The 20,279-nt window shown below is 41.2% G+C and overlaps 1 protein-coding gene across 5 annotated transcripts in view; it reads right to left on the bottom strand.

Moving 5' to 3' along the window:
• TKT (transketolase) overlaps positions 1 to 20,279 on the bottom strand; it is a 47,701-nt gene that overhangs the window by 20,423 nt on the left and 6,999 nt on the right. For 2 of the 5 annotated variants that reach the window (XM_065551042.1, XM_065551043.1), the window contains 3 exons: positions 5,715 to 5,832; positions 3,551 to 3,664; positions 2,558 to 2,655 (listed from right to left, as the gene is read on the bottom strand). In XM_065551042.1, coding sequence (XP_065407114.1) covers positions 2,558 to 2,655; positions 3,551 to 3,664; positions 5,715 to 5,832 — 330 coding nt within the window. The other 3 variants (XM_005293200.5, XM_065551044.1, XM_005293202.4) reach the window with 3 other exon arrangements.

The raw sequence follows: 20,279 nt of genomic DNA, 5'->3' as shown, positions 1-20,279 counted from the left end.
ATAGAGACATCTTTTTTAAAAATTCCAATGGGAAACAATATTTTTACGCAAAATGTGGCACCCTGTTAATGTGTGAAAAATCCCAAAGTGAGTGAAAAACAAAATGTAACATACAATAAAAATTGAGAAAAAAAGCAAGTTTCATTTATAATGTTTTCTGTTTTAATAATCTAAAATGATTTAAATGGATTTCCTTAACTAAATTATTTAGATATGTACATTATCACTTTTAATCCAGCAGCATCACTTTAAAACATGAAAATCAAGGAAAGCCTAGAAAACAGATCCCTTTTTCACTCTCTCTCTCGTACAGGGAGGAAGGAAAGAACCACATGGATAAGGAACTGACTACAACATTTATTTTTTGAAATTATTGATCCTTGTTGAATCAAATAACTGTAGCTACTTTATGATGCATTTCCAAAATAGCAATCACAAAGAGAGGTGTCAATTGTATTTATTTTTGTATTTAATTATGTAAAATAAATTAAAAATTGTGATAGGGAATAATTAAACTCCAGAGAAAAAAATATTTAAATATCTTTAAAGACAGCTTTCTCTCATATGTGTAGAAAACCATGTATAGTAAATTATTTTTTTCCCCCAGAATACCATTTATCATATTTCAACATTTATATTTTTTGTTTGGTTTACATGAAAAAAAGTTTATTCTCAGCATAGGTCTTTGTGAAATTTTACACAGTTTTCAATGGGAGTAAGACTGTGCCCAAATACTATTCTGTATTATGCCACTAGTTATTTAAAATCAAATTCAAAATCTCTTTAATAGTTCACAAGATCTTCCACTATTTTAGTCCAAATACAACTCCAGTTCTAAATGTGCAAACCTCTCAGGTAAGTTTACAAAATACTTGGCAATGTGTGTCCTATTGAGCACGAATAATTAAAAAGAACTGTTAAAAGTGGTGAATATGATGTGAAATATATTGTATTCTTCTTACATCCCTTGCCTCCAGACCCAAGCCTATTGCGTGATATCTCGATAGGGAGGAAATACTCTATTAATGGCAATTATAATGGTGATAGAATGCAGCTGCAAGCTAAGATACAGGTAACCTGGGGAATGGAGTTGTAACAATGAATCTTTTTATAATTAAAGCTGAAGTGAACATGCCTGTTAAACACAGTCACTGTGACTCGGCAAGATTACTGACAATGCAGGAAACTATTTGAGGATTGCTTTTTACTTCCTCATTTTATTTCCCCATTTCAGCCGTTCTATTTAGTATACTCCTTAGAAAAAACACCTACATTTTTTAAACCATAAGTCAGACTGGGCTAAACTATATAGTAAGAATATGCATGATCATCCATAGCAAATATAAAAGCATTATATAGTTTTGAAGACTATTTCCACAAATACTGAACTCATTCTTAGGCAAAACTCACAGTGACAGGAGTATTACCTGAGCAGGGACTGCTGGATTCAGCCCTTTAAGCTTTATCTTTTGTCACCATTTTTTTTGGATGGCACATAGGACTCCGTGTAAAACGAATACTGCCTGTTGACTATCACAACAGCAATATATTTACCTTCAAATATATAATTTTAAAACAAAATTGAGCAAAAGGCTATTAAAATTAAGTATTATGAGAGCTACTAAACTATTCCATATTACCACAGTAAATGTCATCTACTTAAACACACTTCACAAGATGCTGGCCTCAACTTGATAATTCACTGAGACGAATTACAATTTCATACATATTGGCTGCTCTCCAGCACTACATGCAGTACCACTATTTGCTGCCAGTAATCACTGCGTACCCTACAACTACCACCTGTTCAACTGTATTAAAATCAGCAAATCATCTTTCAAGGAAATGATTTCAAGCTAATGAAGTGTAGGGTTTAATACTATATTAACTTAGCAAGCTGCATTTGAGTGTGCTAAAGCTGTCGTATAATATACATCAACCTTATTAGATCGCTTTCTTCCTCATACAGATATGTCTTTTGACATCTACTTTCCTTGTCCTCCACCCCGACAAATGGCAGAAATGGTCATTCCTGTTCCACTGAAGTTGTAGCGATTTCAGTTGACATTTTGGACCCCTATTTACGGCCCAGCAGTGTTCCCATTGATTTTAATAGGTGCACAACCAGGTCCTTGTGCTTCATATTTTCTTCACCACCCGTCTTTACCCTGTAACAACAACTATATTCAGCCAGGTACTTCCCTGTGGGCATAACAGCTTTGAAAGAAAAGTAGTTCTCCATATGCTGAAGGCTAGTGGCTACTCCACATAGCATGTCACCTTCCCTCTTCAGGAACAGTAACATCACCCTTGTAACGTTGTCTGGTTACACAGGAACAGCGTGCATCCATTTTTGCCAGTCATTGGATCTGTGCAATTTTATTAGCTAGACCTCTCAACTGGCCACCTTTAATTTCAAAACTGAATTTGGAGTTGGGGTAAGGAGTAGAAAATAATGGAATAAACCATTTTTGATCAGAGTAAGACTACAATCTGTTTTCTCAGCATTTTTTTCTCCCCTACACATCTACAAACACTAAACACTGAAAAGGATTACCTGGCTTTATCAAAGTATTTGCCAGTATAGGCCATACCACAGGCAGCACCAAGTCCCTGACCAAGGGATCCAGTAGCTACATCAGTGAATGGTTGTTTCTGAAAATAAAAAAGCAACAGTTACTTTGCAGTTAAGAATTTCAGTGACTAAATTCACAGGACTAAATCCTGTCTTGATGAGAAAGCCCATTCCCACTCCAGTAGACTCTCACAGCAGCAGGACAGGATTCCAATCTGGCACTAAGAAGAGATTAAGGAGATGGGCCCAGGCCAAGAGCCATTCTAAATCAAGGTTGTCGATTTCAGCGCATTTGAATAGAGTCAAAGTCCCTAAGCATGCTGCCCTGTCATGCTTCTCCACTGGCAGTACAGCTGGCTTAGCAGCCACAGTGCCACTGGCTAACTGGCCTGCAGCAATAAATTGATCCTGTTAGAGAGAGGGTGGAAGTGGTAGATCAGGAGTTGACATTGAAAACAACAGCATTAGCTTCCAATAAATAATCTGAGGTGCCTTGCTTGAAAAAACCTTCTCTTACTCTTCTCCCTGGGGTAGTGGTAGTGACAGCAAAGAGCTAATGGCTCTGGATGGGAGGCTCGAGCAGGAGTGGGGGTGAAAAGCCACTGTGGCAATCAGATAAGCTTCCTTTGAAACCAGGAGATGCTATCTCAGAGTTTCCCCACAGGGAAAGAAGATGAGCCATGCTGGAACTCCATAAAAGTGGTTTGTATTGGAACATCGTTGGTGTTTATAACTTTACTAAAATGTTAACATTCATATTCTTGGGCACCCACTTCTATTGGGACATCCAGTTCTCTATTTTTCTAACCACAGGTGCTACCATCTTCTTAAAAAAAACAAAACAAAAAAACATAGCTTTTATCTTTACTGAGCAGTAGTTAGTAAATAGAACTTGTTGCATAAGATGCATGTACTTCCTGATTCACATGAAACTCCAATTTTAATAATTATTAAGCTTCTTCCTCAAATACTCACCGGTACAGGGTGTCCTTCCAAAATTGAATCAATTTTCCTCAAGTTTAATAATTCTGCTTCTTGTAGGAAGCCTGCCTCTGCCCAGGCAGCATACAGAATTGGTGCCGCATGGCCCTAGAAGGAAAAACAAATTCTAAACAAAGAGCAACTTTCCACAGTATCTCGATACCAAGACAAAATAAAAATGTGTAAATATGATCAATTAAATTTTTTTTTTTTAATTTAAGGGACCAAGTTCTAAAATGCTTGCAAACAAATCACTACTTCATATTGCCTCTAAGCCCTTTGAGTTCCTTTCAGAGACCTGGGATTTCCAGAGATTCCTGCTTTTACTCTCTCCATGGTCAAGGCCTGCACTACAATAATTAGACTTCTAGCCAAGAAAGACTGAATGTGACTTCCTTTGTACCTATTTTAAAGCTTTTATAGGAGGTCATACTTGAGTAGGGATAGGTTCTCTCTCCAGTACGTAGGCCTAATCTCATGGAAGACTTCAAATATCAAGACAGACACCTTAACTTGGACTCTCTATTTGATGAGTAGCCAGTGCACAGAATGAAGTACTGGGTGATATACCCATGGCAACCATTGTTGTTGAATAGATGGGATGTTGAGTTTTGTTCCACCTGGATCTTTTTGAAAGTGTATGGATTTAAGATTAGATACAGTGAGTAACAACAATCAAGATTAGAGGTCTTGAATCCACAGGTCATTGTGGCCAGGTTTGAATCTGATATGAATGGGTATAATCTTCTGGGCAACTGCAGATGAAGTGGTCATTTTTTTGTAACCATGGCTACTTTGGCACCCAATAGCTCTAGGAATCCAAAAGGAACCCAAAGCTGTGGACCAGTTTAGCAATTCAAGGGCAGAAGCCTTCAACATTGGGGCGGGGGGGGGGGGGGGGGTGTATCTAAGCAGAATCAAGTACTTTTAAGTGATTCCCTCTTCCTATCAGCATCATCTCAAAATTTGTCTAGTTTCTTTAGCTAGCTTCTCCTCATCCAGGTACTGAATTCATATAGGCACCAAGAAAGCTGAGAGACAGACATTTCCTCTGTAGGGGGTGACTACCTTTGTAATGTCCCAAACTTCTGCCTGTCAGTCTGGTCATATCAAAACTCAGATTTCCTGTTTGCAGCCCATTCTGCAGTTTCAAACTGTATAACAATATCTGGTACAGAGCTCCACAAGTACTTTTGCCACTTTTACTTAACATCTGACATCTCAAATGCCACTCATCATAAAGTCTTTCAAAGCTTTGGGATCATTGCATCTGCCACTGAAGATGCTAGCAATATGCCAGCGGTTTAACAGAATTAAACACCACAGAACTGTTCAGAATAGAAAATAGAGGACATCAGACTGACTGTAAACAGCAAGGATGTAATTACCTGAGCTGAAATTTAGCCAGAATTCCAAGCTATCATCCAAGTGCCATGGAAACTTTCATGACATCAAGCAGTCAGGACATTTGTTTTATGTCTTAGCTGAATACACCTTCAGGAGCACTGTTCTCTTTAATACCTCACTAGTGCATAGGGGAAGAATGTCACCCACTGAATTACCAATGTTACTTCCTACCATGCTCCTTGGAAGGCTCCCAACAAATTACTGAACTGACAAAGCTTAACATCAGAGCTCTGAAAGGATCACAGTAAAGGCAGCATGGCCACAGACAGAAGAGATGTCACAAAAAGTTTAACCATAACTTATGGGTTAAAAATATACATAATGGCATAATTTCTTGGAACAACGTTAAAAAATAACCTTTGCCTTAAGATGACATTGCTTCTGGATATATTTCACAGACAGTACCAGGAAAGAATATATAATTTGTAATTAAACAACTTAACTGCTTAAATAGGTTGTATGTTACCCCAAAACACTGATGCACAGAAATCTGGCAATTCCTTTTAGGCACTATGCTTACCCTTTCCCATGTTCAGCAAGATTTTATTTGGCATTTTCCTCTTTTATTGCACATAATAATTGTAAAACTCTTTTGAAAAGATTTGTATTGTCATTACTAGAGTTGTGTACTGATAAGGACCCTAAAGAATGACAGTGAACATTAGTCAAGAAAACAGGTATGTTTATTTAATAAACAACTAATCTATGATTTAGATTGAGAAGGTATAGCACAGCTAGTTCTGGTTCTTACCTTTGAGAGTACAAACCGGTCATTGTTGGGGTTTCGGGGATCTTTTGCTTTGTACCTCATGGTATGAAAAAAGAGCACAGACATGATCTCTGCTGCACTGCAACATGATGTCGGGTGGCTACAAGTGAAAGCAAATACAAGATGATCACTGCTGCCCACTGTCAACTTGCATTCATATAATTAGAATATCACCATGCCAGTCCTCTAACCCTCATCATTAAAATACGTAACTCTAAGTGTTTTTGATAACCCCTACCATCTGCTGTTATCCTACTGCCGATTAGCTGTACTTTGAGAGCATCGGATGTCTTGTTATCTAAACCAAAGTGGATGTTAAAATGCAGGTCTTAGTGATAAGGGCACTGACTTATCTGTTTGTGCACTCCATTCCTCTCAATACCAAGGAATGTCATCACAATCAGCAGTTCTAAGGTGTAAGAGAGAATATGCAATACGTGCCTGAAATTTATCAGTAAGAGTGAAATTCATCCTGAAGCAGAGGCCTCCATGCCACTTAGAACTTACATTAAGTGAGCAGGGTTAAGTGTGGTATAGTGTCTTGTGCAGACCCTTTGCACAGGGGAGAATTTCACCCTCGAAATGCTGCATGTTTTATTTTTGCAAAGAGCTCTGGGACATTTAGAACTGTACTACATAAATCCCAATTACATTCTAACATAAAGGGACTTTTATTTAATACTGTCTTATAAGACACATTCTCTCAGAGATACATTCCTCACATTTTATTTTCAAGTCAATAACACAAATATTTAGGTAGTGAAAATTGAAAGGATAATCTTATGATAATCAGTTTATTTGCAGTACATTTAAAAACATGATCAGTTCTGCAACTGAAAAATGCTGATTTGTTTAATCTTTAACTAATAGAAAGATGAGTATTTTCTACATTTACAGTCTGAAATATTGAGCGAGTTAATACATATTTCAGTAGTTGATATATTTTGGGAGCAATCTTGCTTCCATTAATGTCAGGAGCACTTTTGCCATAGACTTCAACGAGAGCACAAAGGAGTACTTCAACCATAATTTGCTACAGAAGCTCAGAGAAGTGTGCACCCCAATTTCAGAAGTAATCATGCCCCACAGAAATGGGTAAGCATGAAAAGTGTTGTTTCCAGCTCTGGATTGCAAACTGTTGGGCTGTAGTGTTTCAAATGTCACAGAAAGGTACTTTTACACCGTTACTTGTGTTCACTACCATAACTTAAATAAATTACCATCTGAAATTACTATCCACCCTTGTATAGTCAGTCTGTGGTATCATTGCCCAACAAGTGAACACAAAGAATTGTATACCTGGCTGTGATTTATAAACGTCTCTGAAGATACACATGAAAAAATAGTCTTAACATTAAATGCATTCCTAATAGACAGCATTTTTTAGCCACCTGTAAACAGGGCCTCTGGTTTTCATCATTTATTTGCCAACCACCTAGCAGGTATTTTTTGGATGTTTACTAGACCCCAAAGTAGCAATTTTCAGGCATTTATTGATATGAAACAGGATTATTCTTGATCTCAGCAGTCAATATGTGATGATGTAATTTAGGCTGTAGACATCAACACTGGGCTTGGAAGGAAACTCCAGTGTTCAAATTATAGGGTGGTTTTCTTGTCTACAGATATTTACCATTACGTTTTTAATTATATTCATTTAAAACCTGAAGCCCTATTTGTAAAGCAAGAAGAGTTTAGTCAAGAATGTCACATAGCAAAACTTTTATTTTCCAATTCTATATTTCCCATGCATGTTAGGATTCATAAGACAGTTTACAGTAGAACTTAAATCAGAATACAAGTCCTTTTGGTAGTGACACTTCTCCCCCGCCCCTGTAATACTCTCTTATTTCAATTTGAAGTAAGTTAGACACATGCAAACACTCTAGCAAAATGCGGAGTAAAGATTAGTGTCCACCCCTTAAGTAAGTACTCACACACAGGGAACCAAAATAATTAGATATAAACCATGATTCAAACATATATTAGTAAATATTTAGACATACGAGTTAATCAATAAACCTTACATGCTTGTTTAAAATTTTCATTCTTTTAATTGTATTAACTTTATACTTAACCATATTTCTATGAACTCTCGGTCTTGGGAAAAAAGGTTTTAAGCAACCTAGAATGGTGAGCATGTGAAAAAAATAAAAAAATGTATAAAAATATAAGAAGTGAGCTCCAAAAATATGCTCGTAGAACTATTGGTTAATTAAATGCTTTTTTAATTATAGAAAATAACCAAAGATGAGATTGATTTCCAGTATCTGATGTACAGTCTCAAACCAGTGTACAGAATTTTGTTTAATCAGATGAAATATGATGGTCTATTGTTGTAGTCATTTTTAATGTTATTAGAATACAGAGAACTCCACTGGTGCTAAATTACATTAAAGACCAAGGCATTGTTTATTAGTTCTAAGTCTTTAGAAAAGAAGTTATTTAAATTACTATTAAGAGAAAAATATGGCAAATACACCTCTACCCAGATATAACGCAATCCAATATAAGACGAATTTGGATATAACACGGTAAAGCAGTGCTCCGGGGGGGGGGGGGGGGGGGGGGGGGGGGGGCGGCGGCGGCTGCGCACTCCGGCAGATCAAAGCAAGTTTGACATAACGCGGTTTCACCTATAACACGTTAAGATTTTTTGGCTCCCAAGGACAGTGTTATATCGGGGTACAGGTGTAATATATTTACTTTATTCATACATTCATTCATAATCTTCTATATTCCATTCAGAATGGACATCCAATTTTGAATATTAAAAAGGTAGTGTGGTTTGTAAACTTCATTGCCAGCTGGCTTTTATAGAAGGGCCACCACGCTTTTGAACCTATTTCCATTAAACAAGAGATTACAAGGAATTAGCTTCTGTATCTTCGGCTTTTGGGGTGAAATCCTGGCTCTGTTGATGAGGCCAGGTTTTCAGTCTTGATATATAGGTAAATTACTACACGCTTCAGCTAAAAAGGGCTTAATTAAAAAGAACAATAATGCCAAAAAAGAATGAATGAATGCCAAAACTAAAAAAGGATAATTCTAATGTAGCAAGATCTGTTCATACCCCAAGTTGTGAAATTTAACTGCTTCTAAAGAAATTCTTGCAGCTTCCACTTTTAAGAGTCTTATCAAATCTTATAAGGAAGCCATTGTTTCAAAAACTGCAGAAGTTCACCCTTTAATTTTTCCCTCAAACACCGTATCTCCTAACAGTTAAGATTGTATCAGCTTTGGCCAATCAACTGCTGGCATTAATAAAAAGACCATCTTCTTCTCTGTGCAAAACCAATGAAGATGCAGCGCCAAAGATGGCAGCTCAGCCTTCACAATTAGCTAAGCCAAATGCACTAGCTGGAAAAAAAATTCCAGAAGCTCACCCGACGAAAAGGAAAAGAAAAGAAAAATAAATAAATAAATCATTGTGTGTGATTGGCTTAGAGTCCCATATTAATGCGGCTCAATTTTAAGGAAACTGGCAGGATTCATTTGCAAGCATTGCACTCTTATCACTGTGAAGCAACAAGACTGACATCACTACAGTTGTGCAAGACTACTTATTAAAACAAGCAATAGAAGCACATAATCCCAGACATCTGTAATGATGGACACTCTTGGGTGAATGAACAGGAGCAACAATCTTAATTCTGAATTACCTAAATTTTGTAATTTTGTTAACTGAAATACCGATTTTAAATGTATTAATCTATTTGGATTCTCAAATATAATTGCAGTGGATTAACAGGAGAGTTAAAACAAAACCCCTCTCTGCCCATAAACTGCATTTTTTCACTGGAACAGCCTTAACATCTCTAAATTTCACATACTATCATCTTGCAGGATCTGGTTTCCAGATCCTTTAGTTCTCATTCAGGCAAAGCTCTGGTTGTCTTCAATGAGAGTTTAATATGAGAAAACACTGCAGTAACTAGTTCATATATCTACCACCTCACAACATTGCTTGCAACACAGGTCATAGTTTACAAAGTCATTTCCTTCAAGGAAGTCCACAAGTTCTCTTTTGTTCTTAACTGCTTTAATTTCAAGCATTTCCTGTATTTTTTCTTAATCCTATTGCTCACAAACCATCTCTTTAAACCAAATATTAACCTCCTTAAAAGAGTTAAATGCAAAATGTGACTCAGACATACAGTCTTTCTTTGCAATAAGCCTGTAACCAAAAATATTTGTATGCAGTGTTGTTGTAGCCTTGTGGGTTCCAGCATATTAGAAAGACAAGGTGGGTGAGGTAGTATCTTTTATTGGACCAACTTCTGTTGGTGAGAGAGAAAGCTTGTGTCTCTCACCAGCGGAAGTCGTCCAATAAAAGATATTATCTCACCCACCTTGTCTTTCAAATGTAGTTGACAATCATGCCGCTAAAGGCCATTCTGTTCTATTTACTTTCTCACCCTGAGAGCCATATCCTTTCTTGCCTTGTTCAAGTAATCAAGATTTGGACAGATGTGTGCAGATACTTGGCTACGTGAGCTTGATTTGACTCCCTAACGCTATCAGAATGTTCTTGAAACTTCACTCTCTTTACTCCTATTAAATGCATTGTTCTGTCACCATCCTGGTAATCAAGTCTCATTGATTATATATAAATAAAATCCCAAGGAAAGCTTTTTACGGTTTTTCATATATTTTAAAATAAGTAAACTATAGCAAATCATTCCATTCCCACTTCTAAGGATAATAATCAGGTATTGTTTCAAAACTGTGAGTTGCCCTGATCCTGCTGCACTTGAAGTCAATGGGAATTTTACCACTGAATTGAAGGGGAGCAGAAGAGGGAACTAAGTTTGTGCTAAATTCCTTGCAGTATTATATACCTACAAATAACACAGAAATAATTACATCTGTGGGAAAGTGATGACACTTATTATGGGACCAACATGAAATACAGAATGAAACTCCTTATATTTAGTGGGTCTTCTGCCACTTTTGCTACACATACTTTTGTGTAATTGTCTAACAAATCCCAAATGTTGTAGCTTTAAAAACAAATTAATAATTAAAAAGAGGAACTGGTGAGCATTTTGCACTCAAAACTCACTACCCAGACTGGACCAAACCAAGCATCTGAAATTAAGGTTCTATTCCAGTGACAGACTGAGCGTCCTCAACTTCCATTGACTTGGCAGCTACAAGGAAAACGCCAAAAAGTATCTTCTCGGTGTGTATATGGAGTGACATAAAGCAACCCTGCACTTTCAATTTTCAATACAACACTCTCAGAAACAAAAGGTAAAAAACTGCTTATGTCAGAAACACAGTGAAAGATGTTAGCAAATTGAGAGACAGCTTTAAAATATTTTGTAGTAGACTATCCTATCCCACTAAGGCCTTAGTAGCCAAATGATTATTTGTCCAATTCTTCTTTTTGAAAAGATGCATTTGCAGTCACATTTCAAAGGAGTAAACAAAATGTAAATTGCAAAAAGATGGAATACCAAAAGGCGGTGTTCCATATGGAAAAGCTTAAGTGTGATGATCAGCCAAAACTCTGGCTTTAATTTTATATAAATAAATACAGATAGTATTTTTTCCATACCGTACGATCAAAGCAAGGCCAACTCTGGAACCGGCAAACTTCAGAGCCTAAACTAAATCCTGTCCAGAGGCCTGAGTAAACTGCCCATTTCAGACTGCAGGCATTTTGCAGATAATCCCATTTGGGCTAACTTGAAATTCTGTAGAGAATTAGTTCCAACTGATGGGCACAAAATGAAAAAGAAAAGATTTGGCTCTAGGCATAAATTCTTTGGTTTTCAGTTCTGCATTAACTTAGCATTCCTGGTCTTTCTTTCCAGTCATAGTATATTTACTAGTACAGTGAACCTATACACACTTTGTTAACAATCAGATGTCCCCCAAAGGGTCATAATTAAACTGTCAAACTGTTAAGTGCACGCTTTCTCAATGTGAATCCTGTCCAATCTTGCATCATCAAAGCTGAATCCATGACTAAAAGAGGCAACACTCCAGAGAAAGTGTAAATCCTTCCCTCCACCAACACTACATCCACTCTCACCCCATGAACATATAGCCATAGCCACACAAGTAGCACATTCAGAAGCAAGGGAACATATATCCCTGATATTTAAGTTATCTACCTTGATCTTTAAACTGGCTAGTTTTTGAAGCAACATCCCCAACATGGAAGGTTTTTTATCACTATCTTCATCACACATGTGCATTCCCTATATACCTGTGTCCCATCAACATCCATTCCCCCACACAGCTTGCTTCTAAACCTTTGCATACACCCCAATACAGTATAAACCTCCACCCAAAACTGCACACCCCCAACCCTGCATGAATTTCTAATCCACATGTAAACACAGTGATTAATTTGGAATGAAGGATGTGCTGGGGCCCAAGCAATTTATTTACATTCATAACTGATGCAGTAAGCCCAGAGGTGCCAGGGCTATGAACTGCCAAGCCTGGATTGCCAGGGCTCAGCCCTGGCACAAATTAAGGCACTGTGTAAACATATATCCCCACCCACACATAATACTACCCCAAATCCCTCAGAATTAATACAACCGAAAGAACTAGAGTGAATTAGGTTTTGCACTGGGTCTTTTGATATGTGCTAAAAATGGTTCCATATAAATTCTCAAATGCTACATTTTGCACCTACAGAAAGGGCTTCACTGAGCTGAACCGATGAGTTCACTTAACACTCACAGAGATTCTAATATAACAAGCTTTGCTCATAGCAAGCTTATGAAATGCAACTGCTTCAAAACTCCAGATCTCCTAATGATGAAAATTCTCTCAGGTCTGCCCACCCCATACTGTGCATTTGCTCCCAGGACAGGAGCATGCTGCTCTCAGAAATATCATGCAGCACCACAAACAGACTCCTTACACATGGCTCAGCAGTCACCGGCTGCAGCTTTTGTAATTCAGTCAGGCGGCAAATCAAGGGGCAAATTCTGCTTTCAGCTACCCCAGTGAGACAGTACTGGACTCAAATCCAGAGACTGTAATGGACGGTGCACAGATATACCAAAGGGCAGAATCTGGCCCCCTTCATTTCACTGGCCAGGTGACCTGCAGATTGGGAAAATGGGAGGACAGAAGAAGGGAAAAGCGAGGTGCTAAGGATGACTGACACAAGGGGTAGAAGGAGGGGGCCTGGGAAGAATTACACGCAAGGCCTCAGACTGGGGGCAGTGATAGACGATGAGTAGGGGGCAGTCTGCACGAGGGAGCAGAGATAGGGGGACTGCAGAGGGACAGTCTGCACAAAGAGGTCGGCAGGGGACAGTGCGGGGGAGGGGGGTAAGGAATGAATTTGCACGAGGGGGCAGAGCTGGAGGGGTCGGCAGGGGGCAGGCTGCATGAGGGGACGGAACTGGGTGAATCGGGACGGGGCAGTTTGCACGAGGGAGCAGCGATGGGGTGGGAGGGGGCAGGCAGCACGAGGGGACGGAGCTGGAGGGGGCAGTTTGCACGAGGGAGCAGCGATGGGGTGGGAGGGGGCAGGCTGCACGAGGGGACGGAGCTGGAGGGGGCAGTTTGCACGAGGGAGCAGCGATGGGGTGGGAGGGAGCAGGCTGCACGAGGGGACAGTGTGGGGGCGGACGGAGTAGGGTGCGCGGGAATCTGTGGGGCGGCTCCCAGGCCCCACGAGGCGGGAGGGGACAGTGTGTGGGGGCGGACGCAGTAGGGTGCGTGGGAATATGTGGGGCGGCTCCCAGAGGCCGGAGGGGACAGTGTGTGGGGGCGGACGGAGTAGGGTGCGCGGGAATCTGTGGGGCGGCTGCCAGGCCCCACGAGGCGGCAGGTGCCGGAGCCAGGCCCCAGTCCGGGACTCACCCGGAGCCGGCGGCGGTGGTGGCCCGGATGGAGCTGATGCGCAGCCGGTTTGCCGCGTCCTTCAGGGCCTGCAGCGCCTGTTGGTCGGGCTTGTGATAAGCCTCCATGGAGCAGCGGGAGTGCGCGGCGGATCGGGCGGGCTGAGAGGGCAGCGGCCGGGCCTGGGCTCCGAGCAGAGTGAGGGACAAGCCGCGCCGCCTGCCGACTCGGAGCGAGACACACCCAGCCCGCCGCGGGGCCACCCACAGGAGGGGCCAGCGCGCCGGAACTGCCCCCGCCAGCCGCGGGGATTAGCGGGTCTGCGACGGGGCGGGTGGTTGCCACGGGGATTAGGGGGCTGGGGAGAGTGCAGAGGGGGCAGGGTCCTGTTCCAGGAACTCCCAGGCTAAGAGCCCCTGCAAAGGATCTCACCCCACTTAGCTTCCCCCTTTCTGGGAGAAGTGGCTGCTTTCTGCCAGTGCAGCGTGACACAGCTTCTTTCCACGGTGCCTGTGCATCGCCTCTGTGGCTGCATTTCAGCTCTCTGGGCCAGGCTACAAATCAAGCACATGCGAGACACGCTCCTTATGGCGCGTGTAGGGATGGCGGCGCTGATCCTTCAGCCTCTCCTCCGGGGAGGAGCCCTTGTGGGAGGCAGGGCTGCAGAATCCGCCCGGTCCCTACTAGGAAGGGCCCAGATTCGATCTCCTCTTACAAATATATAACATAAAAGTGATCTATAATCCACTCTATGAATACAAAAGCATCCTTGGGGATTTTAGATCTAACAAAGGGACTAGGCCCAAGCTCCCACACTGTTTTTTGAAGATTAAAAAAGGATTGAAGAATTTATTTTTATCTTTTACATAAAAGATTAGCTGAATTACATTCCTTTCTGCATAGTAACTTCAAAATGATTATTTATTAGGCTTAGCCAAGGGTACATATTTTTACAGACACCTATATACACACATGCGTCTGATGAATTGGGTATTCACCCACGAAAGCTTATGCTCCAATATATCTGTTAGTCTTAAAGGTGCCACAAGACTGTTGCTTTTTACAGATCCAGACTAACACGGCTACCCCTCTGATACTACACACACACACACACAGACAGCGCTGCTGCCTATCACATGGCATTGCAATTTGTCATACACCACAGTTGCCAACTTTCACATGGTAAATAAGCACTCTGACTTTCACAATAAGCCAAAAATCAAGCTAATCCCATTTCAAAACAAGCCAATCTCTAAGAACCCCAACACTCTATATGACTAGATCCCCCAGCCTGCAGTCTGGGACTGTGGTGGGCCTGCTATGCACCCCTGACTCTCCCTCCCCCCTCTTGCCCCTGCTTGCTGGGAGCTGATCAAAAAAAGAAGCAACAAGCTACATGCCCAAAATTAGCCAACAAGCAACTCACAAGCCAATTAAGCCAAAAACAAGCCAAATTTCTGCAGGTTTTTTGTGGTTTGGCATGTCTGGTCATACACTTCACTATCCCTCCTGTGCTCCACCCACCAGTGCATTTCAACAGACTTCCCAAATTGCTGACCAGCCAGTGGCAGGTTTAAGATTTGAGATAACAGAGAGATGTTTTAGGTACCTACATCACTACATGTATGTCACAGGAATGCAGCCTGCAGATATCTCTAGAAGGTAGAGATAGGCCTGAGTCGCAAAGTTTTCAGACCTGAGTCCAAATTTCTCCCAAGTTTTGTGGGTTGATTTTCTGGTTGCTAATGTTGTGGCTGGTCTGTATCTCAAACATCCAACGTTCCACAACTATTTGGTTAGAAGGAGTTGACTTAGGCCTCAATATAGTAGAAGGACAAGTTATCTTAGTATTAACATGTATCTTTGGTATTTACAATATATAGGCAAAAAGAAGAACAGGAGTACTTGTGGCACCTTAGAGACTAACACATTTATTAGAGCATAAGCTTTCGTGGACTACAGCCCACTTCTTCGGATGCATCCGAAGAAGTGGGCTGTAGTCCACGAAAGCTTATGCTCTAATAAATGTGTTAGTCTCTAAGGTGCCACAAGTACTCCTGTTCTTCTTTTTGCTGATACAGACTAACACGTCTGCTACTCTGAAACAATATATAGGCTCCATTACCACAGCATCTGGGTATATCAGTTTTTCATATAGTTATCTCCACAACACCCCTGTGATGCTGGGCAGTGATATCCCCATTTGACAGATGAGAGGAATGGAGGCACAGAGAAATTAAGTGACTTGCTCAAGGTCACAAAGGTAATCAGTGGTGGAGGAGGGAATTGAACTCTGGTCATGTGACAGATTAGCACGCTAACCATTGGGCCATCCTTCCTCTCAAGGGAAATTAAAATCTATTTTCATTTGCTTAACTGATAAATTTAAAAAAAATCAAACAGACACTGAATAAATCCTCTGCATAATTTCAACTGATATTGCCTCATTCCTGAATTTGGTTTAGACATGGATATATAGGAATTTCAGAATACAACTAGAGTGGGAAAAATATTGAGGGGCAGTTCTTCAGCTTGTATAAATTGTCATATTTCCATTGAAGTGCCTGTAAGTTTACTTTAAAACTACATTGTAACCAAAACATCTTTTGTTAGTTTATATTAGGATCAAATTCTTTCACTGGTTTTCTTGGGCCATACTAATACTTCTGGCTTCTTAGCTTTAGTTTATTCTTTTGTAGTCTCTGTACTCATTGCAAAAGTTAACCATCCTATTACAAAACTAAACACCTCCCAATAATAGTTTTGCAGCTCTAAAAGGCCCACCACAACACCAGCACAAAATAAAGCTATTGTAGGATTTTTCTGACTCCAGACTATTCAAATTACATCCCCTAGATTTTAAAAAGCTACCATAAGTTCTTTACTAAATAGATTTTCTCTAAGAAGCAAGGATGAGGGGAATGTTTGCAGTGTTCTTGTGGCTGTGTTGGTCCCAGGATATTAGAGACACAACATGAGTGAGGTAATATCTTTTAATGGACCAACTTCTATTGGTGAAAGAGACAAGCTTTTGAGCTACAGAGAGCTCTTCTTCTGGTCATAGGGGAAGTCTCATAAATGTATCAAAACTATGGACTTTGTTGAACAGTGCCATAACTGTATTTAATCAATGATAAAGCAAACCATAGAAAAATAGAGAGAACACAGAAAAAAATGCATTCTTCTGGGGATGGGAAGTTTACTGGAAGTTTAAGGTCAGAGAAGAGAGTTTAGAATGAAGATGGACAGAATTTAACCAGCTTCTCATTTACAAATAAGTCAATAGTTACCACGGTCACAGTTCTGGGCAAACTGCACCTGTATTCCTGCTCTTTGGTTCAGCAGGGGCACCCACTTTTAGGCTCATGGCTCCCCCGCCATCCTCTCTCTCTTGGTCACAGACCCATGTCTGACTCTCCCTCGTGACTGGGGTTTTTTCAGGCTGCACAGTTCCCTGCCTACACTGAATTCCCCAGCAATTCAGACTGCCTACTCAGCCCTGCTTTGCTTTCCCCTCAGAGACTGTAAACAGCATAAACGTCCACAGTTATAAGGTACCACACAGCTTTTCCAAAGTAGGCAGATTTATTCTTAAGGTGAAAGCATTGCACAAAAAAAGTATTAAAACAATAAAGGAGCCTACTTGCATGCTAATAAGCTTATCAGAAATCACCCCACCTCCAAAAAAAGCTGTGGTAAGAGTCAGTCTGTCAATCCCCATACAGGTGTTTTGCTATGGTTACAAGTTCATTATACCTTTTGCTTAGAACAAGAACACCTATGCATAGGTTAGTCTTTCCTTTACCCAGCCTGGGTCTTTGATATGCAGAGACTGTGAATAGCTAATCAGCCAGATAATGGCTCTCTCTTCAGGACATAGCTTCAAAAGTGTGGGTCCAAAAGGTGGGACTTTGCATTCCCCCTCCCCTTTTTCCTAGGAAACTCACTTAATTTCGTTAGTCCTGAAAATGCCTTCTTGTCTGGCACCTTGTTTAAAATTCCTTGAAGCTCATAACGCATCAGGTTATGCAAGAACTCAGCCGTTTGAGGCATTGCCCTGAAGAAGGGACCTTTGATCTGGCTGATTACCTACTCACAGTCCTTTCAAAGACCTAGACTGGATAAAGGAGTAACTAACAGCTTTCCCTCAGAACAAGCACTCTTATGAATCTGTTATGAACTTGTGACCACAGAAAATCCCCTGGTTGTGGCTTGGAGGAATGGTTCCCAGCCAGAGGCTTTGTTAGAGTTAGGGGTGATCTCTGATAAGTTTATTAGCATGCGTGTATATTCTTTTTTGTTTTTAATATGTTTTCTCTGTAATGCTTTTACCTTAAGAATAAATGTGTTTAGAAAGAGTGATGTAGTAACTTAACTGTGTAGCAGGCAATTATGTGTTTACTATCCTTGAGGAAAAAAGCAAAGCTGGCCTGCTTAGACATTCTGACTTGCTGGGGGATTCACAATGTAGGCAGGGAAATGTGTAGTGTGGAAATACTCCATTCAGGAGGGGGAGAGATGCAGGTCTCTACTCAGGAGAGGTGAGAGCTGAAGGAGCCTGTAGCCTCTAGTATAGAGGTGGGAAAACTACGGCCCGCGGGCCACATCTGGCCTGCGGGACCGTCCTGCCCGGCCCCCGAGCTCCTGGCCCGAGAGGCTCACCCCCGACCCCTCCCCCGCAGCCTCAGCTCGCTCCACCGCTGGCCTGACCCCCTGGTGCCCTGAGCTGCATGGTGGCAGTGTCGGCATGGCCCGGCTCCAACCAGGCAACATGGCTGTAGGGCCGCCAGCCACTGGTGCTCCAGGCAGCGTGGTAAGGGGGCACGGAGCAGGGGGGGTTGGATAGAGGGCAGGGGAGTTTGGTGTGGTGGTCAGGGGGCAGGGGTGTGGATAGGGGTTGCGGTGGTCGGGGGGGGAACGGAATTAAATGGGGGCAGAGGTCCCGGGGGGGGGGCAGTCAGGAAGGAGGGGGGGTTGGATGGGGCAGGGGTCCTGGGGGGACCGTCAGGAATGAGAGGAGGGGCTGGATGGGGCAGGGGTCCCAGGCGGGGACACATCAGGAATGAGAGGAGGGGTTGGATGGGGCAGCGGGGATCTGGGGGTGGTCAGGGGACAGGGAGCGGGTGTGTGTGGATGGGGCAGGGGTCCCGGGGGGCCGTCAGGGAACAGGGGGGTTGGATGGGGCAGGAGTCCTGGAGGGGGCAGATGGTGGGGCAGGCCACGACCCCCTCCCCTAACCAGCCCTCCATACAATTTACAAAACCCGATGTGGCCCTCAGGCCAAAAAGTTTGCCTGCCCCTGCTCTAGTAGGTGCCCTTGCTGGACCACAGAGGTGAACTACAGGTGCACTTACCCTGAACTGTGACAATTGCTGTATAGTTTAGATTATAGAGCACAACCCAATCCACTGAAATTGTTGCATTCAGTGTTAAACAGCATCTTTTCTGAAGTGTGCCCATTTGCTACATCTTATTGCTTAATTGTGAGATATGGGAAACTTTTACTGACTCACAATTGACCAAGAGTTACATGACAAGTTTCAAATTGTGCCCAAGAGTCATAATAGTACTATCAAAGGAGGTGAAAAGAAGAAATTGCCTATATGCCAATGCTAAGAGACAGGTAAATAAATGAGCAATTCCAATTCCTCTTAAGACATAAATTAGACCTATTTGATATTACTGAAACCTGGTGGGAAGATTTGCATGGTCAGAATATTAAAATCAATGGATATAACCTATTTAGGAAGGACTGAGCAGACAAAAATGTAGCAAGAGTGGCACTCTAAGTCAAAAATGACATTACCTGTTTCCAAGTCACTGACAACTCAGAAGCAAGTGATCTTGAATGCTAATGGATCAATGTCCAAACAGGGAAATTCAAGATGGGGTACTAGCTAGTGTCTGCTACACACACCAAACCACTAGAGAACAGGATGAACAGCTCCTGAAGCACCTGTCTATAAGGTGTATGAAAAAACAACAACCCTACGTTATCATGGGATACGTCTATCTGCATACACTAGAGGTCTCATGTTGCAAGTACTAAAAGGTCATTGGACTTTCTGAAAATTGTAGATAATTTCCTAACTCAAAAAGTGTTGCATCCAACATGGTTGAAGTCTACATTAGAACTTGTTTTGACAGATGATCACATAACTAAAAATTAGTGGTTACTTAGGTGCAAGTGATCATGATTTACATTTGTTATGTGCTAATATAATAAAGTCCAACCCAGTAATACACACAGAGTACACACACACACACACACATATATATATATATAGGTTTCAGAGTAGCAGCCGTGATAGTCTGTATCCGCAAAAAGAACAGGAGTACTTGTGGCACCTTAGAGACTAACAAATTTATTAGAGCATAAGCTTTCGTGGACTACAACTCACTAAGTGGGCTGTAGTCCACGAAAGCTTATGCTCTAATAAATTTGTTAGTCTCTAAGGTGCCACAAGTACTCCTGTTCTTTTTATATATATATATACACACACACACACACACACTTTTGCTTTAAAATGGCCAATTTTATAAAGTTGAAAACAGCTATGAGCCAAATCATCTGAAAGAAGTAATTTAAACAGAAAATGTGAATTATAATCGGAATTTCTTAAGAACATTTTTTTGCCTCTAGTAAGAAGAAAAAGGAGGCTACACTGGTTAAATATATTACAAATGGAAGAAAGGGGAAGTTGATAGCAATGAATATTAATTAGA

Source organism: Chrysemys picta, chromosome 7 (genome assembly GCF_011386835.1).
Source record: "Chrysemys picta bellii isolate R12L10 chromosome 7, ASM1138683v2, whole genome shotgun sequence".
In the NCBI taxonomy this organism is placed as follows: Eukaryota; Metazoa; Chordata; order Testudines; family Emydidae; genus Chrysemys; species Chrysemys picta.
Note: the sequence above shows the minus strand (reverse complement) of the source record. Positions and strands in the feature narration are given on the sequence as shown.